A 24,719-nucleotide genomic window follows, 5' to 3' on the forward strand; every position below is an offset into this window, starting at 1 on the left:
TAAATAAATAAATAAGATAGAAACAAGAAAATAGTCACATTGGGGCTTAGGCCCCTAGTTGCAAGCCCAAATGGAGCTTGGATCATGAAAACTTGGGCAATCTCTGCGGTTATTTGGGCCGTGGGTCCGGATTTCTTCCTCAAAGAAATGGCGGGAGAAGGTGGCACTGTACTGGTAATTGCTTTAACCAATTAATTTTGAGGCTATATATATTATCTACTTAATGCCCCCAAAACCTCAAACGCCCAAAAAAAAGCTCAAAAACTCAAAAAGCATTTCTTTCTCCCTGGTCCTGAACTACACTGATCGTCTCAAACGGAAAAGCTGATAAAATGATAAAAATGCAGTCCATGCAGGCCGTTCTCAAGGTGACGAGCTTATCTTCTTCTTCCTTTTTTAATCTTTAAAAGGAAAATTCAAGTTTAGTCATTTTGTAGTTTTTCTTTTTCTTTTCTTTTTTGGGTATAGCAATACTTTGGGTTTTCTTCATTTCGGCCATACCAAAAGGACGTGATAGAGAAAATCATAGAGGGAAACGACTCATTGATTGTCATGGCCACTGGAAGCGGCAAGTCCTTGTGGTAAAGCCTCCTCCTTTTTCTCTATCGTTTTAGTAGGCTTTCAGACCTGTTTGATTTATTGGGTTGATTTTTGACAGCTATCAAGTGCCTCCTTTGGTTGTTGGAAAGACTGGTGTGATTGTGAGCCCTCTTATATCCTTAATGCAAGATCAGGTGAACTAAGCTTGTTGCTTTTGTTGTTGTTGTTGTTGTTGATTAGTGCTTAATAATCATGTCACTTTACTTCTGTTTATGTTCAAACTTAGTAATTAGTAATTGCATGTTATCTTAAACTTTTTTAAATTTTTGTTTAAAGGTAATGTCTTTGAAACAACGAGGAATCAGAGCTGAGTTTATGGGAAGTAGTCAAACAGATTCCACTGTCCAGAACAGAGCTGAAAGTGGACAATTTGATATTTTGTACATGACCCCAGAAAAGGCATGCTTGATTCCTGCCAGGTACTTTACTACTTTTATTACTTGACGTTTACCAGTTTGAAATTTCTTCCCATGCGTGTTTTGGATGAAAACTTTATAGTTTTTCCATTATCAAGATTTTTATTGACACTCGGAAGTATTATAGTGGACATTACGACGTCAATGTTATATTCTAGCATTTGTTTTCTTATAGAAATTGGTTTCCTGAATCTTATGTCTTCTTTGCAGTTTCTGGTCAAAATTGCTTAGTGTTGGAATCTGTTTGTTTGCTGTTGATGAAGCACATTGCATATCGGAGTGGGGCCATGATTTCAGGTTTGATTTTTATTGGTTCTTTCTATAGTAAATCTTAATAGCTTGATTTTCGTAGACTTAGTTTATGAACTTTGGGCCTCTGGCCTGTGAAACTTGTTTTGGTATCAGTCTCAGTTATTTGACTACATGGTCATCCTTGTGATTTAATCCTGCAACCTGTCTTGCTAGGAATGGGATTGGGATCAACAAATTTAATTCCTTATTCTGATCCTATGTCAGTTTTCAGCTGAAGTTGCCTGGTCTTTTGGGTGCTTGCACTAGGGCTAGTTTCTTGTTCCCGACTTACTATTTTAATGCATGCCTTCCTTGAAATAAGTGTCTTTTTGCTCATCTCCTAGAGGTTCATGTGTTGACTTTGTTCCTTGTAATGATTTATTTTATGCCTACAATTTCCTTAATGTTATTGAGCCTTTAGTGCCAGGTTGCCATCTCTATAATATTTTCAAATAGCTCTCTCTCTACTGATGAATCATTTACCTGAATTTCTTGTGAACTTGGTACAAACTACAAATAATAATGCTCTCCACTTTTTGATCATTTACCTGAATTTTGTGCACTTTTGCTCTTTACCTAGTATAATGTTTATTGTTTCTTTTTCCTATATTTGTTCCTTGTAATAATCATCTTCTGAAGATTTCTCTTTGTGGCTGTACAGGGTGGAATACAAGAAATTAGACAAGTTACGTGGCATTCTTGTTGATGTTCCATTTATTGCCTTAACTGCGACTGCTACTGAAAAGTAGGTTTCTCTCTCTCTCTCTCTCTCTCTCTCTGGGCTTCTAATTTTCTTATCAACTCTTGCTTTTCGATTCGAGTATTGCTTCATTTTGCTTAACATCCTCAGAATTCAAGCAATAAAACTTACAACACACTATTGCCATAGCAAGTTTGTATTATCTGCTTTTGGTACCATATATCATAACAGAAATCTGTGTCTTCTTTTCTTGGTCTCCTTCTTGTTCCTTTAATTCTGCTGACCCTGGGAACTTCGTAAGTTAGCAGGACAATATATGAACTAGGAAGTGAACTAGTCTCTTATGACCTTTTTGCAATTTACTAGAGCCTAGGGAATAATGGCAGATGAATTTTTTTTGTTACTTGGCCCGTACTCTTATGATCTTTTGTAACTTAATATATATATGACTATACTCTCTTTCCGATTGGTAAAAACTATAATAATCCTGCACCTGGAGTCTCTTCACTATTGACATTAGTTTGCTTTTTAGGCTTTTCTGTTAGGAAGACTACAATGATTCATCTTCTCTGGTTTTAACTATTCCAGGGTTCGAACGGACATTGTTAATTCCTTGAAGATGCAAAACCCATACGTTACCATAGGCTCATTTGATCGTCCAAATCTGTTTTATGGTGTCAAGTCATTCAATCGTGGTCAATCATTTGTTCATGAGCTAGTGCAAGAAGTTTCAAAATTTGTACGCAGAGATGGTTCAACCATCATTTACTGCACAACAATTAAAGATGTTGAGCAGGTACGTTCTTTATCTGCTTTATATTATACTTGACATGTGTACGGGATAAGTGTATCCTGAAATGGTCTCCAAGAATGGTTAATTGTCAATTATCCAAGAAACTTAGGACTGAAAAAGAAAAAGATAATACTTAACTGACATTTCCATATTTTGATGTATTGAGCATGAATTCAATTTAGTTTACAGTGTTTCGTTTAATTATTTCCAGAAACCAAGTCAGGATGATTGTACTATTTAGGACAAAGCTTAGTTCAATTAGTTCGGTTGAACTGGAGACTCATTCTAATTATCTAGCTAAGTCAGGGATGCCTCTTTTGGTAGACCTTACGCTACATGGACACTTCAAAGTTTTCCAAGTCCCTTTTTGAAGCAATGTTATTTGGTCCAACTATCCAAGTATAATAACATGGGATAGCACATATAACCTACCAGGTGTTCCTAACGCATGAAATCAAGTTCGATTCATGGTTAACTAAAAAAAATTTAGGAGGGTTTTCTTAATATCTTCCTATTAATAGATCAAAATTTTAAAATGTGTGAAGTTTCATTATAAGGAGGCTCTATATCATAAACTTAATTTCGAATTTTAAGTATGAAATCTAAAATATGATAAATTCTTACCAACTCAGCCATGTTTCATTGTCCCGACATTTTATAGTTAAACGATTACCACCTATCGACATACTTATCTTTATGTGTGTACTATATCTATGTAACTTATAGTTCATAATGTATCATGTTTCTGGTAAGTTATATCAATGTCTTGTTTTACTCATGAATGTAATTTGTTAAAGAATTGGTTTATATGTCCTATAATGTTTTTCATCACCTTATCTTCCCTAGGTATTCAAGTCACTCAAGGAGCTAGGTATTAAGGCTGGAATCTATCATGGTCAAATGGACAGTAAGGCTCGTGCAGAGTCCCATAGGTTATCACTTATATTCCATGTGTATTTAGAGTAACAATTATAGTTGCTCCATGTGCTATTAGTGTAATTGTTGACTACAGCACCCTTCCCTTTCTTAACCTTGCATTGCAGCAAACTTGACATGATGCTTATTAAACTGAGCATGCTTGTTATTCATTTTCATCAGATTATTTATAAGAGACGAATTAGATGTCATGGTTGCTACAATTGCTTTTGGCATGGGTATTGATAAGCCAAACATAAGGCAAGTGATACATTATGGGTGCCCAAAGAGTTTGGAATCCTATTACCAGGAAAGTGGACGCTGCGGCAGAGATGGTGTGGCGTCTGTTTGCTGGCTTTATTACACTAGAAGTGACTTTGCAAAATCTGACTTTTATGTTGGAGAGTTACAAACAGTAAGTGTTTCTGTCATTTCTCTTGTAGGATGTCGCTAAATATGCTTTGAAGATTTTCTTTAATATTTTCCCAAATTTTCTTTAATGCAATACATGAGCAAGTTATGTAACTGAATTTGTTGGTTAATTTCATTTGAAAGTGGCTTTCTTTTTGGCATGTTTTTTGCTGTTAAGCTTGTGTTTGAATCCATTTCACTGCCCTCATGGTTTTTTGGCTGCTAATTGCCAGGAAAGTCAACGTAGAGCTGTTGTTGAGTCATTGATGGCAGCACAACAGTATTGTTTACTGACAACTTGCCGAAGGAAGTTCCTGCTTGGTCACTTTGGGGAAAAAGTTTCAGCTGATAAATGTGGTATGGGTCTTCTTTATCTATTAAAATGAATGTGTTCAAGTCTCCTTAAATATCAGTGTTTAGGTTTCAACTTGTATTCATGTGCTATAGTCCGATCATCTGCCTAATTTACTCACTGCTAGCTTTTGATGCTAGGGATTTCTTTGTTAGGGAAAATTCTGGACCTTTTTTTTTATTACTAAATTAGTAGAACATGCTGGTGGTGGACATGGCAGCAATGATAAAATTTCATGTGCAACATGATTGGACTGCTTGATAGCTTGATAGTTTAATTGTCGTTTAAGTTGTTTCTCAAAATGTTTTTAAGCTACAATATTAAAATGAAAAATAATTGTTTTACAGCTATAGCATCATATCAGTATTCCACTATAGATAAGCTTTCAGCTTAAATTGAACCAATTATTATGCGATTGATTGAATTGTTCTTTTAGGTATTTGTGATAACTGCATTTCCTCAAAGAGGGAGCGGGACATGTCTAGAGAAGCATTTCTTCTAATGGCCTGCATTCAATCATGTGGGAGTAAATGGGGTCTCAATATGCCTGTAGACATTCTTCGTGGCTCTCGAGTAAGTTTTTATCTGTTTTTATTTTGAAACATATGTTTATCATTGATAAAGGTGCATAATTAGTTCATTCCTTCTTTTTTATTGGCTTTTGCGCTTTTTCATTTGTTACTTTTAGTGGCTTAAAACAAGAATCTCAAATATAAATGTTTAGCTTTCAATGATCCAGGAGTTCAAAGAGTTGAAAATGCTTTAGTATGGATAAATTTTGCTTTGACCTTTGATCTCATGGTCTCATTCCTATCCAAGATATTTCTTCAACTCTGCCACCTAAAAAAAATAGATTAAAAAGAAAAGGTCGGAGAAGGAGAAATTTATGTTTTTGCTAGTGATCGAGTTATGTGAGTGACAGTAGCTGACAATTGTAACTTCTTTGTTTAAAAAAAAAAAATAGGAGTGGAAGTTTGTAGTGTTTGATAGGAATTGCTGAAGTCTGGTTTAATTGTCACAGTTGTATACAATTAGCTTCTGTCAACCTCTGCTCTTTCTGAAAGCTCCCATCATTTTTCATTTCCTGTTTCCTTTTCAACTTTTGTGTGGTTGTTGTATTACTGATGATAGTGACTTTTCCCTATGGCATACAGGCGAAAAAAATTATTGATCCCCAATATGACAAGCTTCCACTACATGGACTTGGGAAGGACTATTCATCAAATTGGTGGAAAGCACTTGGTTACCAATTAATTTCTTCTGGTATATGAGGACACACTTCTTAATTATAGTGAACTCTAATTAATGCACAACAAGATCTTTATAAATTATTAATACTCTATCAATGGGTCTCATTGCTCTAAGTATAATGTTTGACTTTTTAATACTTTAGGCATATGAATGCTTAAGAAATTCACCAATTCTTATATGTTACGTCTAGGGGTAGTTTTATAACCTTGTCATGAACTTTCTACCAGTAGAATGTGGAACCTACTGTAAGGTTCAGATTAGTGGGTTCTGCCTTCCATATATCTGTTTATTACTGTACCCTTGGTGAGTTCCATTGGGTTATTTTGTCATTCAGTTGTTACACTTTTGCTCCATAAACTGTAGAGTCTGGGTTGTATGACTGACATGTTTTGAAACATGATACCTCATATATCATTTAAATAAGAGTTTGCTAGGTTAGCGCTATCTTCTTTACCATTACATTGAGGTGACAATTTCACATCCCTCAGAATCATTGGTATTTGGATTGTTTTAGCTTGCAAAGGGTGTGATATAGCTTTTACTAGGACATAAGTACATCTATTGATGGATTTAATTTCATTCACTATGCATCTGTAGAATTTTTAGAAGTCTTAGCTACGTAGTTACAACTGATAAGTAGTGAGACTGAGAAATAAGCAGTTTGTTTTATTAACTACATAAGTTCATTGTCATTGATTATTCATCTGATTTATATGTTAAGGCTTCATATATTCAGTTCTTGCCCTAAATGGAATTTAATTTCTCTACATAATACAGGTTATTTGATGGAAACAGTAAATGACATATACAGAACTGTAAGGTACAGTGTTCTCTCATTTATACTGTTTTTGTAAAACATAAAACTTTATAATGAATATTTTCCAAGTCTATGCTTTTTAATGATATTGGATGCCATCAGAAAATGACCCTTCTCTGTCATTGATAATAGGTCCTTTCTCTTTTTCTTAAATTACTTTTACAAAACTCGAAAAAGAAATTGATAGAATTTTTTTTTCTCATGCATCAGTGTTAGTCCAAAAGGGTACCAATTTCTTAGCTCTGCTGGGCCTGATCATCAAGCACCCCTAGTCTTGCCAGTGACCAGTGAAATGGTCGATGATGAGGACAATAAACATGCTTCAGGCGAAGTTGGAGAAATTAAAAGTTTGGCTACTGTGGAATGTGAAGGATGTTCAGAGGTTGGTAATTTTAGCACTATTATGTTCATTCACCTCAAATATTCGATCTTTTCATCGTTGTCTGCTGTCATCCTTGACTGTATAAATTGAGTCATTGAGAAGAGGTTGGCATCAGATCTGCCCAAAGAAGTTTCTTGTTTTGCATGCCTTAACAAACACGCCATAACCATGGAAAGTTAAAAATATAATCTCTTTTCTCGGCAAATCTAGTAAATCATCCTTGTCCTTTTTATTCAGTAGTTATTCCTTTCCTTCAGCATCCTTTGAAACGTTGCCAGAAAAATTTAGATGACTGAACCAGTGAGGCATGTGTACTTGAAAAACAACATAAAGTTGTTATGGTTGCTCTTGGCATGTTGACAAATGTGGGTCCAAAGTTTTTCTTTCGCATGTTTGTTTCGCATCTCTCTGTTTTATTATTTGGTCATTCGTACTTTTACCTTCGTTATGCATTTTTGTTGCTCTCAGGCTGAGAAACAACTCTACCACCTGCTTCTAGAAGAGAGAAGGAAGCTTGCAAGAGCCATTGGAACTGCACCGTAGGATCTCTTTTTCATTATATAATGAAGTCAACCAATCTGAAATAATTTATTCAATAATTTGTCTAGAAAGCTTTTTTTTTTTAAACCAAACATTGAGTTTCATCCTTTTTTTTTTCTTTGCAGATATGCTATTTGTGGTGATCAAACGATCAAAAAAATTGCTTTAACAAGACCATCTACCAAAGCAAGGTTAGCAAACATTGATGGTGTCAATCAGGTATGTCTTGTAGGGGGCAATAGCAAAGCTTTCTGTATATATGACTATCACCAGTGCAATAGCAAATCATTTCTTAACCAGGATCTTAGCTTTGAGTAGCAAACTAATTAAGCCCTCATAGTTAAACATTTTCTTTTCAAAATGGCAAATTCTTAACTATGAGGTTTTGATACATTATCAAAGTTTCACATTTATGTGAAACAGGTTTGGAGACTGATACGTCTTTTGAGTTCTGCCACACTTTTACTTATGGCTTCTAGTGCTATCTGGAATATTTACTGGACATGGGCACAACTAACTAGCCAAAAGTTTTTTGGCAGGGTTGAACACTACAATGCCTTGCCAATGCAAATAATAATAATTATAAACTCAAAGTATATTAAATAATCTTACTGGAGTAACGTGTAATTTCTACACACGCTTTAATGCATGGTTCAATTCAATACTAGAAGCATTCTTTCTGCAAGAGTTGAATTTTGTAAATGCCTGAATGTTTTTCAAATGCCTCAAAGGCAGATCAAATGTAGAGAAGTGTTGCACTTCTAAGCAAGAGAGTATATAATATGCGCTAAACTTCTGCTGGTCCTTAACAATATCCTGGTTCTGTTTCCTTCACTGAACAAACAGTTGGTTGGGTTCTCCTTCCACCTAGTCATAGCTTAGTGCATCCTGCAATTTTTATATATAAAATTCAATGACTTCATCCGAGAAAAAACATAAAAGGAACCTTTTTTTTTCCATTTAACTTTTCCTACTCTTTCAACTTTTTCTATTATATATGAAGGCTAAATGTCAACCTTATATATGTTGTAGCACCTTGTAGTGGCACATGGAAACAATTTTCTTCATATCATCAGGGATCTATCACAAGGACTAAATCTTATGTTGGATGGAGAGGCAACTGTACAAACTGCTATTACAAGAAAAGTCTGTCCAGTATCCAACCAACCAAAAAAGTTAACGACAGCTAAGTTTGAAGCTTGGAAGATGTGGCATGAAGAGGGTCTCTCAATTCGGAAAATTGCTGTATGCTTTTCAATATTCAGTATTTACTACGGTTTATTACCTTTCTTTCATGCTTCAATCCCATTGAACTTTCAATTTTTTCAATCATAGAACTTCCCTGGTAGACCTGCTCCTATTAAAGAGCAGACTGTTCATGAATATCTGATGGACGCTGCTCAAGAAGGATGTGAAATTGATTGGATCAGATTATGCGACGAGGTTGGGCTGACGTATAAAGTTTTCTCAGATATTCAGTGTGCCATTTCAAAGGTTGGCTCTAGTGAAAAGTTGAAGCCTATCAAAGAAGAATTACCAGAAGATGTGAGCTTCAAAACCTTTCCCTTGTTTTGGGAGTTCTCATTTAATTATGGTGATTGATGTGTCTGTGTCACTTGAATCTATTTTTATATGCACTTAATACTTATATATACAGGCCATTTAGTTCCAGAATCTGATTGAAACTGTTTGACTATGCCAGATAAGTTATGGACACATCAAGACTTGCCTGGCAATGCAAAAGTATGGAATATCTCTGGAAGTGATTCCATCTAACCTCCACGATGCACAAAAAGCTGGTCAACTTTCAAACAAGGAAACAGAATTGTCACCATGTTCTACTTGTACATCCCACATGGAAGGACCTTGTGAAGCTGAAACCTTGGTCCAAAACTCAGTTGCAACCTTGGGTGAAAATGAAGAAACTGCTTCTGTTCCCTTGACCTGGGGACAAACAGTAAAGCTACCCAAAGTACATTTTGAGGATGCACTCTCAAAGAAACGCCAAAAACTTAGTCCAGATGACGGAAATTCTATTGCATTGAAGGCAACAGAGAGTTCCTTATTCAATTGGCTTAAGAACAAAGATGGGGTAAGTCAACTTAGTCAAATGAAAATATTTATTACCCTTACTCTTTGACAGCATGGCAATGTAAAAACTAAATAACAAAAACGTGAATGCTTTGCAGGTTACTCTCTCCGAGATTTTGGAGCACTTCAATGGATCTGAAGAGCAATCTGTCATTGATCTACTCGGTTGTCTTGAAGGTGACTTTCTGATATATAGAAAGAACAACATGTATATGATCATCTAATTCTCCTTTGTTTTTAAGGTTGTCAAATTGCTTAATGGGCTTGTCCTTTGAAACATGTTTTGGTTACTTGATAGCGAGAGCCAATATGATTATAATTTATTTGCAATGTTCAGCAGCTGCTGTTCTTACTTTCCCTTTTCAGTAGACCTGAATTTTGAACTCTATATGAAAATAACACAATCTAAAGTTAGAAAAGGGTAAACTGTTTGAATCACATTTCACATCTCTTAAACTCGTCTGATCCGTATCCGTACAAGTGGTCATACTTGTATCAAAGATGTGGTTCATAATGTGATCCCCTATAATATTACCCAAGGCAAGGAAAAAAATAATGATGGAAAGTAATGAGCAACACGGGATTTGATACAGGCAGCATTGTGCATTCTTACCAATACGAGAACAAAGTGGATGCAACTAGTTAAGCAAAGCAGTATCCATTACATTCTTCCTAGTTAGAGCAGAAGCTGCATGACATTAAGTATAGTGCCAAAAAATTGAAAGATAGGTCAGAAACAACGGGTTAAATTCAAAAATTATGGGCCCTACCTACATAAAAACAGGAGAGGCCAGATTGTAACCAACAGAAGTGTTAATAACCTCCTGCGTTTTTTCCCAACCACCGCCAAAAAAATCAAAATGGAAAATGTTACTCCCTATGTAAAGCATCGTCCAGCTCCACTTCCATGCCTACCCGATTCTTAATCGAGGCACTCGCATGTAGAGGTGTGCCGCATTTTTTCTGTATCGCTTTGAATCTTTCAACATCAAAATTATGCCTCTTGATGAGTTTCCTCTGCCTCCTGAGAAAAAGCCTCTTCATCAGATCTTGGTAAGTCGGATCTCTTGAAGTGATCAAGAAGTAGGCATAGCCTATGCCTATGCAAGTTGTTGTTGTGAAATATGCAAGTGGTTCCACTACATCCCACGAGAAGTCCCAATATGTTAGCCTGAAAAAGAGCCCGAGCTGTGCCACAACTAGCACCAGACCGGACCAGAGAATGCGCCGAACCTGCTTATGTGCCTGCACATCAATTTCTTCCTTCTTCTCCTGCAGCACCTTTAGCTCCTCCCACATGGGGTCATCTTCAGGAGTCAGGGCAAGGGGTACTGCTCTTTGAACCAGCTCCACAACCTGAACATTTAGGAATGAAATGGAGCAGCATGAGTCAACATAACGTAAGGCCTTCGAAAATATACATTTGTATTTAAGAAAACTCTCATGACTAGCTCAAATTCTTAATTCTCATCTTTTTAAAACACTAGACCACAACATGGACATAAACGTAAGAAAACAGGGAAAACCAATAAATTAAGGTTGCATATTGCATTTGGCTGGTACAAGTTATAGCGGAACCAGCAGCCAGCACCAAAGCACAGATGACAAACAAACTTAACAAATAATTTGCAACCACACGGCGTTCAACTCTGTAATGATGTCAAGAACATAGAACTAGTTAGATGTAAAATTTTTGGATACCTAGCCATAGGTGCATGGCTATGCACCTCCATTCAAATGCAAACACTTGGGCCTTGGAAAGTACCCAAGCAGTTCAACCAAGACCCTTCAAAATCTTCTTCATTACGTCCAGCAGGAAGGATTTTCTTAAGCAATTTGAAATCATATGGAACCCTTAATATGAGGAGAAGAACAACGAAAAATGGATAAATGGACTTGCATTCATCTAATTATCGAATTGGAAGTGATTAGAGCAAGCATTGATGGTGAAGTACAGAAGTAAAGTAGCTAGTAGAGTAAGTAAATTTTGTTAAATTATTTTCCATAGAAGGTTTTTTTTTTGTCGATTTTCCATAGAAGGTAAAATGCCTTTCCAGCAACAAAATGTGTCAGTGGCTAGACCAATGAACTAAATGAGGTCAGTAAAGATACCAGAATGATGCAGGGATGAATACAAAAGGACAATGCCAGCACTAATCATAATATTGTGGAATATTACTTATCCATATCCAAAACCAAATTACTCTTCCTAAATCCACAAAAAACCAAACAGAATGGATCCTGTAATTGGTATTGGAATCTCTGCATTAGACTTGAAAGATGAGAAGTCTAAACACCACATAAAACTGCCAAAGTACTAATGTAAAAATTCAAAATCACAATCACAGACGTGGAACAATAGAAGCTAAAAGCACATAGATTGAACCCCAAAAGAATTATCAAAATACTATGTTGCGTTTGGTGAATACATAAAAACTGAGCAAGAAGCACACGAAGACAAGTTGCTGGGATCTGCCCAAATTCCGAAGCACAGGGGGAAACCAGAGGAACCTCTTTATAGTCAGAGATTTATTTGAGCTTTTTGATGGGATACTAAGACATAACAGGGTAGTTAATTAACATAAAACCTGGTGCATCTCCTCCTACGCTTGGTGGTATTGAATTTATAAAGTTTTCATCTTTGAAAATAATTCTAATTTAGTTTCCTTTTCCTTCAATTTGTAGGTCTAAAGAGATAAAGACCCAACATGTGATCCTCTGTGCACTTGATAATCCCGTTATCACAGCTTTAAAATATAAAGCATCAACGAAAAAACCGAAAAGGTCAAGGGAATAATGGGGAAAAGAATTGAAGAGGGGCCAGCCAGAGGGCCAACCAATGCAAATACGGATAAACGTGCCCCAAACCCTTTTTCCAAGAGGCGAAGGCATCACTCAGTGTTCTTAAATTAAAACTAAAAGGGCGTATGAGAAAAGCATAATATGACATAAGTTGAAAGTGAAATTTCGTTTAAGCTATAAATTAGAACTAGTTGGAGGAGGCATACCCTATTAGGATGAAGGAGGACCTTGTCCCGAAAGAGAAGGATTACACCAGCCTCATCAAGCACTCGAGCAAAAGCTGCAGCCTCCTCTGGAGATCTGGCAACCCCAATGCTTTGACAGGCTTCAATAAGATCAGAATATGGTATGGCCTCTTTTCCTTCAGCACCAAGCCTCATCTTCAAAGCCTCCACATTGACAAGCCTCATCAGCCTCTTGGCCTCTGCAAAAGATATGGTCTCTCCTCCTCCTCCTCCTCCTCCTCTGTTGATCTCTCCTCCATTGAAATCATCAGAAGATGACAGTGTCCTTCTGGGTATAAGTGATGATGAAGATATTGCCGGATTTGTCAACAACCCACATTCTTGTTTTGCAAAACCCTTTAATCCAAACACCTGCCCAATACATGGGTAGGGGCTGTTGGGCTTCCCAAGGTGATTGCTACCAACCACTTGCTTCATCACCATACCACTGCTTCTCCACCATCTCCACATTCTGGCCAAAGATTTAAGCTTTCACTCACCTGTTTGTCAACTCACAGCTATATATATGTATATATATCGCCTATTACCCTATTGCCTATTGCATATTTCCCAATTTATGGCTACCAATTCATCAATTGGTTTTGGGATTTTCACGATCTCCGATTTGGAGTTTGAGTGGTCTGAAAACAAAGAAGGAAAGACAAACAATCTTTAGTTAAAACAAGCCATGGGGATAGTTGAATAAATAAGAGGGTAGGCGAGTAAAGTAAGGCAAAAACACTGCAGTTTACAAGGCAAGGAAGCAAAAACGGACCGCCAAAACAGTTGGTCCATATGTTTTCCCCTTACAAAGAAAAAACCTCAAAAAAATTGGGTCTTGCTTTTATGTTTTTTGTTTTCGTTGGTCTGTCAATAAATATAGCAACCAATATGGGCTCTCTCTCTCTCTCTCTCTCTCTCTGGTTCAACGTTCCAACTAACAGCCTCGGCCTCTCACGCACAAATTACACACAAAACACACTGAAACTTTGACTTTAACTGACCCAAATCGTATAGGAAGATGTATTGGGATTCGGATTTGGATAGATGGAAAGTTGGAAGCTTTATCTTATGTGCACAGTGCACCGACCAAGAAGTTTCTCCTTTTTTTTTCTTTCCTGGGTTTGGGTTTTGGGTTTTGTGAGTGGTGGGCTCTGCTTTTATCACCCCTTCCTTCTCTTCTTATTACGCGGCGCTTGCAACAAACCGACTTGCCCTTTCTTACATGACATGACTTACCGTTTTCGATCATATAAGTTTTATTTTTTTCAAAAGAGGACTGATTTTTCCACTCCCTTTTTATCCACTTATATTCCAATTTTCTAAATAAAAAAGAAAATAGGTGGATAAAAGGTGAATGGGAAAACCATTTACCTTTTCCAAATCTATAGGAAAACTCTTCTTTTCTTAACACTTTCTTTTTCTTTCTCAGCCAGAACTTTCTTAATAATACTAACTCTTTCAATTTCATTATTTTATCATCTAAGAAAAAGGAAAGTACAAACGTGAGTCAAGTCAGTTGGTCAATATTAATTCTTTTAGTTTCATTATTTTCTCATTGACAGAAAAAGAAAAAATGCATATGTGTGTTGAGTCAATTGGTGAGGACAGTAAACCCGCCTTCTTAATTTATAATAATTTAAACAATCGCTTGTTAAAAAATAAGGGAAAGTAATAGTTAATAATAATTGAGATAGAGATCCCCTTGCTTATAAATTCCACTTAAATCTTACCCTTCTTTTATAAAAGATTTGATCAGCCCCACTTGCATATAAATTATAATGGAACCTCCAAAAGTGTTCCTTTATTTACAAATATAATCAAATAGTTGTCTTTTTATGCACTAGGGGAACGATGTTTGAGCACCATTGACTTGGCACTCACTACTTCTGGTATTTGAATGAGTATTTCAGGGGAAACCACATTTCAAGCCCATGCAAGATGAAAGCCTTCAATGTCATCAAAGTTGGCTGATCATACTTTCAACATCGTGACTTTATCAATTCTCTTAAACATCCATATCCATGCATCCCCTTTTGTTCTTTGACATCATGTCAGGGTCATGTTTCATTGAAAATGTGAAAACCAATCTTGCAAATCCAATGAATGTTGTGATAGAAGTGTATGTACAAAATCAAATATCACACAAATGAAACCCCTGAAAAGATAATCATATTTATCCACATGTATTAGTTTTTCTATTCATCTATCAAATTCAATCAAGAAACATAATGGGAAAAAGACACTAGGGACTATAATGTACATTTGGGTAAGTCAAGTTCCCATCTTCAAGAGAGAGTAGGATCACTGACTGTGAGTGGCCTTCGAAACAGTTTTAATTAAACCTTTAACAATCTTATAAAACCAAACGAGATTCATTACTGCTAACACAGGAGGCACCAGGAGCAAGCTGTAAAAGCCCAAAGGGAAAACCGTCTTGACCTGAAACAATTCAGAGATAATAAGTACAGAGCTTTTGTTTTCCATAACTAGCTCTTTCTTTTTATAGGAGGACTATACAGCAATAACTCACTTGATCAAAATGGATAAACATGTGGATGAAAAAGTAAATGAACAAAAGAATCCTTGCAACCTGAATGGCATGCATCGAAGGAAGTCGATTGTGTTAGACATAATAAATTATGTTTAGTTGAAGCAATGAAGTAAATTATGAATATATGTATTCATCACAATGCATGACAGCTAAAAGGAACCGATATTTAAGTTAGACATTACCAGCCACCCCAGGAACAATGCTACACCATTGATGACATACAGATTAGAGTTCTTCTTACCAGCAACATCCAAGTACCTGAGTATGCAATTACATAAATTATCCAATATTGACAACCAAGAACAAGAGAATTTAGGGATATCTCAATGTTAAACTTACCATCTCAAGTTCACGAAAGGAGTTGTGCTCTCAGAGAACAGAACCATTAGTATGTAAATCTGCCCTTTTCCACTTACAAGGGAGAGAAAGATTGAGAACATAGATAGTGCATGGTGCAAAACCTAAACAAGATGAATTAGATGAACGTAATGGTACCAGTTTATATGGACTTTGCCTTGCATATTAAAATTTGATAGGTAAAATAACTAATCTCCAAAAATTGATCAAATCATGATACTTATTCAACTGATGCATCAAAATGCAATTTTCTCCCAACTTCACCATATGAAGTTTGGGGCAAGAAATATTGTTCAAGGTTTGAGGGAAATGCCCTATAAGAGATAATGGCGCAGAGATTATTATTATGCATATCAAGCAGGCATTATCCTTCCGCATATGTACTTACATACTCCAGTCCACCTAAAGCAGGAAAATGCCAAAATATCATTCCCAAGTCTGCCAGAAAATATCCAATGGAGATCTGCAAAAAGTACCCAAATATAGAAGAAGAAAAAATTCAGTTACAACAATACGAGAATATCACAATGTGTGTTACACTATCTCACATCCAACAAAATTGTAAATTACCTTAATTTTGGATCTAATCTCAAAATAAACGGGGAAAAGAAAATGAAGAAACAAGAGCCTCGTATTACTTCCATAATATGATTAGTCCTCTTCATAGGGATACATATGAGTCACTTATGGTTTGAGGAAACTATCGTCATGCATATAGCAATGAAGATTCAACATGAACAATAGGGACTGCAAGTTTTGGCACCACCTGAAAACTCAACTCAAACCAATCTTCCAGTAACAGGTTCATTGTTGGCCTGATTGTATTTAGGTTTAATTTTGGTCAACCAACCAAGCAGATATAATCGACATAAGATGTTAATCTTGAGCTGCCTAACCCATGTGCACAAACATGCGTAGACAAAGTAAAATGTAATTTTTCTGCATTAGTGAAAAAATTAATTAGAAGTTAATTTAGCTCAAAGAAAACAAATCAAAGTAATCGAATTCGGTTTTCAGTCACACCAAATAAAAAAAAGGAAAAAAAATCAAATTAGGTTTAAAAAGGAAGCAAAGAAAACCAACACAAGGCTGAAATGGGTAGACAGTCGGTCGCAGATACAAAATGTAATTTTGTATAAATGACATGTTGCAGCACATCCAATCTATTAAAGATTCATAAGCATAGACACCTAAAATTTGGATGCACATCAACAAATTATAGAAATTAAGCCATGAATGAATGTTTCTTTCTGCATCTGCTTACCCCTAATGTTGTATCTGACAAAGTAGATCTTCTACTAATGATTAGCTCATCACGATGATCCTCATGAAAAGTATTGGACAACAGTAAGAGGTAAAAAGATGAAAATGCTACAGCAATAGCATGAACAGTTGAGAACCCCCTGTACATGGAGGAAAAACGAAAGAAAAGGCATCAAAACTTGTGTTTTTGAAGAAAAACAAGTGCAATGTGGTGAAATCTAGGCAGATGTAAATATGTGACATGCAAAAGATATTCACCGGTTGTTCCATTCAACTCTTTGTGCTTTGCTCAGTTTGTGATATCCCTCGAAGCTAAGAAGGCTGATAAGACGTGTTAATCTGTAAACCTTCAAGAGAGAAATTTCATCAAATGGAAAATTAAGAAAAAAATAAGGAAATATTATTTTGGATAATTATTTTTGAAATTGAAGTTTAATTTTAGTGAAAATAAAAAAATGATATTAAAATGTCAAAAGTCATAAGATGCATTCTTCTTTTCGTTCAAGATAAACAAAATCCAAATCCGGAGAAAAGAGAAGAAGAAGAATACATTGCACATAAAAGATCAAAATAACTACACTTACTTAATAAAAAATCTTAGGAAAAGAACCTAGTGGTTGGAGCAATCAAACCATAACAACCGGATCTAATCTATCCTCTCATACAACACTCACATTAAGACTTGTCCAAAAGAATCATCGAAAACTTGTTTTTATTTTTATTTCCCATTCCACATTTTGAAACTATAGTGGGCAGCCGGGTCTACTACATTACATGTATCTAAATGCATGCTCTTGAATCATGATTTCTTCTTTAATCCTTAAAGAAAAGAGACCAAACTTTACTTTGAACATCAAAAACAACGACACTACGAAATTCTCCCTGAAATGCTCATTGAAGCTTTTGCTATATTTTAACATAAGCCGAATCTAGGAATATGGTCAGAAAATTAAATGCAAATGGATTTGAAGGGTCATCATAGACAAATTAAAGCCAGATATCAGTTCCCTTTTGAATTTGGGAGCATGTTCCAGCGACTGTTAACCAAAGGGTTTAAAGAAAGAAAAGTTTCATACCAGCAGTAAACACTAACTCAGAGATTGGTACTTACAATATTGCAGAGAATGATGCCAATAGAGGCAGATGCCAGCCAATGAAATTCTTCGCTAAGGCTGGCATAGCCTGTGAGGGAGGATATTAAACCAAGGGGAAAAGGAAATCCCACCATACTGCCTTGTTGGATTATCCACTTACACTCTGCCAAACATGAAGATGAGTTGAGCTGAGTTGAGATCAAAACCACTTTCACATACCCAACAAAAATGCAGGTGGTCTCCTAGTTCTTGATAACAACTCTAAAGCTTTCAACTTTTAAAGAATTAAAAACAAAAATAATAAAATAATAATAACCCTTTAAAAAAAAGCTTACATTAATTTCAATTCAAAGGCTAAAGAAGCTCAGTTAGCAATTAGCAGCAGCAAAGTCGTCTTCTTCTGCTTCTTACAGATAGAAATCAAGAGGAAGGACCAACCAGTCAAACAAAGGCCACACCAAAAAATAATAATAATAATAATAAAAAGCCATGTATTATTCTTGGACTAAGAATTGAAGGGTACCAGAGAAAAGCTGAAGTCTTTGAGTGCTGCGAAGAGCTGTGAGCTCTGCGGATATTGGGTTGGTTTGGTTGTGTCTGTAATTTCTCCGTAAGGTAAAATTTTGTTCAGTGTTTCTATTTTGTACGGTTTCGTTGCCTGTGGTGGGTTTTGATTCTTGAAGCATATAAAAATGAATTAATTAGTTAAATAAAAAGTTCTAAAAAAGTATAAGAAAATGGAAAGCAATGGGCTTTCCCCTTTGGTTGTCCACGTCCGTCCGATGTGGGTCTGTGCATAATAAGGACAGTTGAGAAGCCAGATGACGCGTTTTAAAGTTCAACGTCGTTGTGGGGGAGTTTTATTATTACATTTATTGACATTATTGTCTTTGACCTATTTCATCAAAACAAAAGGAAGAAATACGTTGTCTCTTGACCAATGAGCATCGAGGAGAAAGTTCATGTTATTTACCCAAAATAAAAGTTATTTAACGTCTTATTTATTTTAATTCCATCAATCCACCTTCAACTTCTTTTTTTACATGACAATACTATTCACCTAAAAAAAACTCTTCAATGCGTTTCTTCCGTTTTTTTGTGATCAATGAGGGAAAATTCGAATTTGAACATCTTTCAACATTGGAAAAAGAAGTAACATCTTTCAAGTTCTAATGAAAATTATACTCAAGGCAAATGATGTTTGGATTCTTCTTTTCCTCATGTTTTAAATAAACTAAGGGGGTGTATGCAATTAAGATTTTAAATAGTTAAATGGAGTTATAGAGTTCAATGTAGTTCAATTGATTTCTATCAACTCCACATAGAGTTTGATTGAATTCCTAGATTGATTTTGATAGTGTTTGTTAGAGTTTTATCGTAGATTTTTAAAGAGTTGATTAGAGTTCTAAAATATATATTTTTCTTTTTTTGGGGCTGTTTATCGTTTTTCTAGATTTTCGAAAGAGAAAAGTATCTTTACAAAAACATTTTGTAAAGAACTTCAAAATCAATACATCCAAAGAAAAAAAAAAGGCATCTAATTTGTTCAAATGTGCAACCAAATAAGGATTTATGTCTGCATGTTTATGAAAAATGTGCAAAAGTAAAAACATAAAAGTAATTTCATGACAAAAAAAATGATAAGTAAACTATAATTCTAAATGCATAAAAACAAATAAGTATTTGCTTCATTGCTCATCTTTTGACTCCCGTCATTCATAGCATCTCTCCACATATCTGAAGATATCCCAACCCTCCATTGGTTAGCATTCTCACGTTGTTGTTCTTGGGTTTGAAAAACTTGGTCATAATTATTTCCCTCAGTTTCTGGTGATAATGACGATGCTAAATGCTCGTTGTTTTCTTCAATAGGAAATTCATCAGAACGACACTCCTTGTGGAGAAAATTGTGCAACCCTGCACAAGCTAAGACCAACTCTACTTGTGTCTCATATGGAAAAATAGGCCAAGACCCAAAAGCAAAGGAAGCTTACATTACAACAAGAATTTTATAGTTAGGGTGTTATATATGGCCCTTTGGTGAGGTCATATCTCTTTAGTGAGGGTGTTATATATGACCCTGAGGTGAGGTCATATCTCTTAACCATTGGATCAAATTGATTAGCCATTGGATTAAATTGATTAGTCTGATCCAACAGTTAAGAGATAAGACCTCACCTAAGGACCATAGATAAGACCCTCACTATAGAATTACTCTACATAACAATGGCCCTAAGCCATTTGATATTATGGTTTCTACGCATGTATAACATAAAGGGTCAATGGTATGCATGTGTGTGTGAAAATTCACCATAGAAAGAAGATTTTAGCAAACACAACATTGCTAATTATTAAGCACTTGATAGTCCACAAGTTTGTAATTAGACATTGGGAAATACAGAACCAAACAACCGGAGATGCACAAACAACACACCATATATACAAGCATTCAGGTTTATTACTGTTGGTCATTCCGGGATGTCAACTAAACAGCATCTCATCGTCTTCGTCATCATCATCTAGTAACCTCCTTGAATATAAGCATTCAAGCGGTCTAGCTCCTCCCGGTGCTCACTCACCACAGCACGAACCACATCGCCAATGGACACCATTCCAATCATTCCCCTGTCATCTATTACTGGAATGTGCCTGATTCGGTTATCTACCCATGAAACACATGAATGTCAAGCTTACATTAACTTCCTTGCTTTCAAAAATATAATAGAGAAAGAGTGGCAAGTTAGAAAATCCAATAACAAAGGAGAAGATAATACCTGTCATCAGTTGCATTGCCCGTAGAACTTTGGTGTCAGGGGTGACAGTGATAAGCTTGTTCTGCAGCACCACGTTTTGGCATTCTCCATCAGAAGTTGTTCAGCATTCATGAAGAGAAATGTAATAGAACTTTAACAAATGTAAATCGTAGTGAGCACAAAGTCTCCTGTGAAGAGAGGATGTAACATTAACAAGTCATACCTCCTCAGTCATAATATCCCCGACCTTTGTTGACTTGGATGATCTTCCCTGCACTATGATCTTCCTGAGATAATCTACAAATTATCCACCAAAGCAGAAAACACAGTTAATTGTGAGGAACTCAATTGTGACTGAGAATTCGAAAACGTTTCTAATTTGGCAATGAATTATGACCTATCATTCAAGAAAGATTCTTTTGATCATACAAACCTCTTTACTCCTAGCAAACCTTTTTTTTTTATTTCTTAAAGTTGCTTTTGAGCAGCAATTGTTCTAAATATATCAGGTCAGCTATTAAATTGAATTTAAAATGAAAATCATCTTCTAATCAAGGTCCATGAAAACCATACAAAGTGATTGTTCTTCAAACTTTACCTCGTGGTTGCCCAACTGTTATTTTCTTCTGATGTGGTTTCCTATAGGTGCTCACTAAATTACTACTCTATTTTAGCTTATTTTTCTGCAAGAAGTGCATATATGAGTTCATACATCCTACTCAATGCTTCTTCTTCAACCTTATTAACTTATGAATTTGTTTCTATGGTCAAGCTCAAGACTAAGTGATCTACAATCAAAGTGCTCTACAATCATTATTGCCTAAAATATTCTCAGGAAACAATTATAGAGTCAAAACAGGCATAGAAATGTCTTATGCATCCAGTAGATGAGCCACAGAAGCCTTAATATAAAAGTACCTCTCTCTGTTATGATTCCTGCGATAGAATTTTGCTCTCCAGGTTTCACAACCACCAAGGCTCCAACGTTGTGCTGGGTCATCTGAAAAGGAAATGACTGATTAGTTACGAGTCATAACATAAATCCTCCATGCCAAAGCTTATCAAATCATTGCAATTAAATGAATTTTCATCAAGCTCAAATATGCTTACCGACTTAACAGCATCATAAACAGAGTCATCTGTAGTGCACCAGAGCCAGGAACCGTCAGCACCTTTACCTTTCCCCTTCAAGATGTCTGCAATTCTGGTGCTTTCAAAACCATGCTCTTCTATGCGAGCAGGCGTAGCAGACTCAAAGCGTGAAAACGCAACAGGCTGAATTAGGGGATTCACAAGACGGATGTGTCGCAAAACTCCATTCTTCACAACGTTTCCATGTGATGAAAAAGCTTTAAATGCTCCTTGCATTTTACCTGTCTGAAGAGATAGGTTATATTTTCCTTCATAATGGATTAAGTAATAAGCCTTTCATGCATATGCTAGGGTGATATTATGCTATTGACTCCATTTAATTTGTAGTCCTTCTATTTAGTCTCAATCAGTATAGCTTTCCAATTTGGGTTGGTTTTGTTGATCAATTGGTCGTACTTTCTAGGTTTTGGATTCCTACATAAACACATTGCACTACGATAAAGCTACAAAACTGATAAAAATAAAGAAGGAAAGTAAATCAGCATAAGGTAATTTCTTGGAAGCCAATTACCCTACAAAAAAATGTCTCATGGAATTGGGTCTAGCAAGCATATACCAAACCAAAATAAGCAATTCCCAAATCTACTAATCATTAAGCACTTTAAAGTTCCAAGAGTGTAGCCAGCCAATCTCAAGTTAAGTAAGCTTGATTTCTAAATCCATGTGATCAACCAAAGTCGTCCAATGCAATCAAGACTTTTAATAAAAAGTGAATGCAAAACTAGAAAAAGTCAAAATCTTCTGAAACAATTTTTGACACACTGATAAAAACATGTCCTAAAATTCCTCTCTTCCATTAAATTAGTATTGATTATATAAATCCACAGATGGAACTTTCCCTTCTAAAATCAGCTTGCAAAGAAAGAATGTCCAGCAGCTCATGTAATCACTGCTAAGTTACTAACATACTCAGCCGATATGGGATCACAGCAACCAAATAACACTTGATTCGATCAGATAAAGTCATATATGAATCACTAACTTTAGAACCCAAAATCCAAAAAAAAAAAGAAGAAAAAAAATGAAAATCAAGCACAAGCACCAAAGATCAATCTTTGATAAATGAAAAAAGAAAAGAATTTTTTTTAGAAATCATTGATTTATTTCAACCATATAAGTTTCAGATAAGACTTGGTAAGCTAGCAAAAGGTTGAAGAAGGAGCAGGAGGTGGTGTGAGAAGGACAATTACCTGAGGGGGCAGGGCAGCTGCAGTTTCGGCTTTCAGATAGAGATGGACCTGTCTTAAGGATTAAGACCTAGTTTTGACTTCTTATGCCACCACTGAGCTCAGGCAGTGAGTTTTAAACGGCGTTTGTTATGGATAAAATAAACCGTTAGATAACGTTTATCCACTTTTCCTTTGACACGCGTCGGAAAAGGCGCGAATCTAAAGTTATCTAACCGTCGTTCTTTTCCACCAAAAATAACGGTTATTCTCTTCTTTTTGTTTTGTTTTTATTTTTAACCCAATATTATTTAGGGATTTTACCATATAAGAGCATCCGCAATGATGCTCTCTATTTCTTAGCTAAAATTTAGCTAAAAATATAAGAAATCTATTTTAGGAGCTCTCTAAAAAATTTCAACTCCAACCATACTCCCTAATTTGGAGAGTCATAAATGCTATAACTCTTTTTTGATTGGTCCATCTCTATTAAAAAATAAAATAAAAAATAGTTAGCATTAAATAAAGGTTTGAAATACTTACTAAATAAGGCAGCATTAAATTATAGGGAGCCACTAGGAGTATTTTCTCTCTCCTCAGATTTAGGAGCTCCTAGAGGACTCCCTATTTTAGGAGGTGGATAGGGAGCATGGTTGGAGTTGCATTTTTACAATTCCTTTTAGAGCATCCGCAATGGGCTCCCTAAACCACCTCCTTAGACAAATTTTAGGGAGGAATTGTAAAAATGCAACTCCAACCATGCTCCCTATCCACCTCCTAAAATAGGGAGTCCTCTAGGAGCTCCTAAATCTGAGAAGAGAGAAAGTACTCCTAGTGGCTCCCTATAATTTAATGCTGCCTTATTTAATAAGTATTTCAAACCTTTATTTAATGCTAACTATTTTTTATTTTTTTAATAGAGATGGACCAATTAAAAAAGAGTTATAGCATTTATGACTCCTAAACTAGAGAGCATGATTGGAGTTTAAAATTTATAGAGAGCTCCTAAAATAACTTTTATATGTTTTTAGCTAAAATTTAACTAAAAAATAGAGAGCATGATTGTGGATGCTCTAAGGACAAATAGGATGGGATAAAGACAAAATAGTTTGGCCCCTCAAAAATTAGACAAACCAGTCCTGTCACTATTAGAGCATGTCCACCGCTTGGAGCAAACCGAGCAAAAGCCCCCCTTGTGAGCCCAAAAGCCCTCCAGCGCACGAGTAGGAGCTCGGGCAATCCATGGGTCCCACCAACCCTGGCAAGCCCACGGGCAAATTCTGCCTGGGCTGCAGCCCGAAGGCGCTGACGTCAGCGAGTGAAAAAAACCCAAAAAATTTTCATTTTTTTTTTAAATACCAAAAAATTATGGATGTTTTCCCTATAAATACATAACAATTTTATTCTCTTTCTACACCAAATCCTCATACAAACTCTTCTCCTTCCAATATTTGTATATTGTAAATATTTATAAATTGTAATTTTTTTTTTCTTGCATTTCTAAAATTTTTAATATTTTCTTCCATATTTTTTTTTTCTTGCATAATCATTTTATTTCTTACATTTCTAAATTGTTTATATTTTGTTGCATAATCTTTTTTTTTCTTACCCTTGCCCTAGACTTTTAGGGTGGAACCAAAAAAGGCAAGGCTGCCACTATTCATGTGAATAGTGGCAGCCCTTGCCTTGCCTTAGCCTTTTGGGGTGAACTTGCTCTTAGTGATATGAAAGAACTCTTATGTCAATCACAGCGAGTGACATTGAACAACTCTCGGGTCATTGTCCAATAGTGATA

At 35.7% G+C, this 24,719-nt stretch overlaps 4 protein-coding genes across 8 annotated transcripts; 1 reads left to right on the top strand and 3 right to left on the bottom strand.

The window, feature by feature from the left end:
* The first annotated feature begins 229 nt into the window (after window positions 1-229).
* LOC110750830 (uncharacterized) lies at window positions 230-9,913 on the top strand. The gene is made up of 20 exons (XM_021951199.2): window positions 230-368; window positions 469-581; window positions 659-734; window positions 877-1,019; window positions 1,227-1,313; window positions 1,969-2,052; window positions 2,596-2,803; window positions 3,647-3,732; window positions 3,899-4,130; window positions 4,360-4,483; window positions 4,915-5,051; window positions 5,633-5,741; window positions 6,507-6,549; window positions 6,757-6,928; window positions 7,397-7,467; window positions 7,594-7,687; window positions 8,501-8,713; window positions 8,804-9,013; window positions 9,171-9,560; window positions 9,658-9,913. The coding sequence occupies exons 1-20, from the start codon at window positions 333-335 to the stop codon at window positions 9,781-9,783; spliced, it is 2,754 nt and encodes a 917-aa protein (XP_021806891.2). The 5' UTR covers window positions 230-332; the 3' UTR covers window positions 9,784-9,913.
* A 262-nt stretch (window positions 9,914-10,175) lies between these two features.
* On the bottom strand, window positions 10,176-13,660 carry LOC110750831 (calcium uniporter protein 1, mitochondrial-like). Its single transcript, XM_021951201.2, has 3 exons — window positions 13,361-13,660; window positions 12,568-13,226; window positions 10,176-10,915 (listed from the first exon to the last, which is right to left on the bottom strand). Exons 2-3 carry the CDS (start codon window positions 13,054-13,056, stop codon window positions 10,430-10,432), a joined length of 975 nt encoding a protein of 324 aa, XP_021806893.1. The 5' UTR covers window positions 13,057-13,226; window positions 13,361-13,660; the 3' UTR covers window positions 10,176-10,429.
* Window positions 13,661-14,710: 1,050 nt separating this feature from the next.
* Window positions 14,711-18,536, bottom strand: LOC110750841 (TRAM, LAG1 and CLN8 (TLC) lipid-sensing domain containing protein). 4 transcript variants are annotated; one of them, XM_021951218.2, is made up of 10 exons: window positions 18,377-18,536; window positions 18,189-18,259; window positions 17,871-18,016; window positions 17,018-17,098; window positions 16,761-16,899; window positions 15,885-15,959; window positions 15,479-15,600; window positions 15,322-15,397; window positions 15,119-15,178; window positions 14,711-15,027 (listed from the first exon to the last, which is right to left on the bottom strand). In XM_021951218.2, the coding sequence occupies exons 3-10, from the start codon at window positions 17,936-17,938 to the stop codon at window positions 14,890-14,892; spliced, it is 759 nt and encodes a 252-aa protein (XP_021806910.1). In that variant the 5' UTR covers window positions 17,939-18,016; window positions 18,189-18,259; window positions 18,377-18,536; the 3' UTR covers window positions 14,711-14,889. The 4 variants fall into 4 exon arrangements, with proteins under 4 accessions (XP_021806910.1, XP_021806907.1, XP_021806909.1 ...); XM_021951215.2 differs by having other exon boundaries at window positions 17,018-17,106; window positions 18,377-18,535; XM_021951217.2 differs by having other exon boundaries at window positions 17,018-17,106; window positions 18,189-18,253; window positions 18,377-18,531.
* Window positions 18,537-20,177: 1,641 nt separating this feature from the next.
* CBSX3 (Cystathionine beta-synthase (CBS) family protein) lies at window positions 20,178-23,058 on the bottom strand. Of its 2 annotated transcripts, none has more exons than XM_021951184.2 (6): window positions 22,949-23,058; window positions 21,717-21,979; window positions 21,525-21,606; window positions 20,830-20,903; window positions 20,628-20,688; window positions 20,178-20,515 (listed from the first exon to the last, which is right to left on the bottom strand). In XM_021951184.2, the coding sequence occupies exons 2-6, from the start codon at window positions 21,972-21,974 to the stop codon at window positions 20,373-20,375; spliced, it is 618 nt and encodes a 205-aa protein (XP_021806876.1). In that variant the 5' UTR covers window positions 21,975-21,979; window positions 22,949-23,058; the 3' UTR covers window positions 20,178-20,372. The 2 variants fall into 2 exon arrangements, with proteins under 2 accessions (XP_021806876.1, XP_021806877.1); XM_021951185.2 differs by having other exon boundaries at window positions 21,717-21,983.
* Window positions 23,059-24,719: the final 1,661 nt, after the last annotated feature.

The sequence above is a fragment of the Prunus avium genome, chromosome 6 (genome assembly GCF_965620075.1).
Source record: "Prunus avium chromosome 6, drPruAviu1.hap1.1, whole genome shotgun sequence".
NCBI lineage: Eukaryota > Viridiplantae > Streptophyta > Magnoliopsida > Rosales > Rosaceae > Prunus > Prunus avium.

Coding starts and splice junctions, on each gene's coding strand:
- LOC110750830 (XM_021951199.2), top strand. CDS start 333: ATGATAAAAATGCAGTCCATGCAGGCCGTTCTCAAG. Junction 6,550..6,756: donor GACATATACAGAACTGTAAG/GTACAGTGTTCT, acceptor CTCATGCATCAG/TGTTAGTCCAAAAGGGTACC. Junction 7,688..8,500: donor ACATTGATGGTGTCAATCAG/GTATGTCTTGTA, acceptor TATATGTTGTAG/CACCTTGTAGTGGCACATGG.
- LOC110750831 (XM_021951201.2), bottom strand. CDS start 13,056: ATGTGGAGATGGTGGAGAAGCAGTGGTATGGTGATGAAGCAAGTGGTT. Junction 10,916..12,567: donor TCCTCCTTCATCCTAATAGG/GTATGCCTCCTC, acceptor CTAAATGTTCAG/GTTGTGGAGCTGGTTCAAAG.
- LOC110750841 (XM_021951215.2), bottom strand. CDS start 17,987: ATGGTGGGATTTCCTTTTCCCCTTGGTTTAATATCCTCCCTCACAGGC. Junction 15,960..16,760: donor TGTCAGATACAACATTAGGG/GTAAGCAGATGC, acceptor TACTTTTTGCAG/ATCTCCATTGGATATTTTCT. Junction 15,028..15,118: donor TGTTTATCCATTTTGATCAA/GTGAGTTATTGC, acceptor GAATTGTTTCAG/GTCAAGACGGTTTTCCCTTT.
- CBSX3 (XM_021951184.2), bottom strand. CDS start 21,974: ATGCAAGGAGCATTTAAAGCTTTTTCATCACATGGAAACGTTGTGAAG. Junction 20,904..21,524: donor AGGAATCATAACAGAGAGAG/GTACTTTTATAT, acceptor GATAATTTGTAG/ATTATCTCAGGAAGATCATA. Junction 20,516..20,627: donor GGCAATGCAACTGATGACAG/GTATTATCTTCT, acceptor TTTCATGGGTAG/ATAACCGAATCAGGCACATT.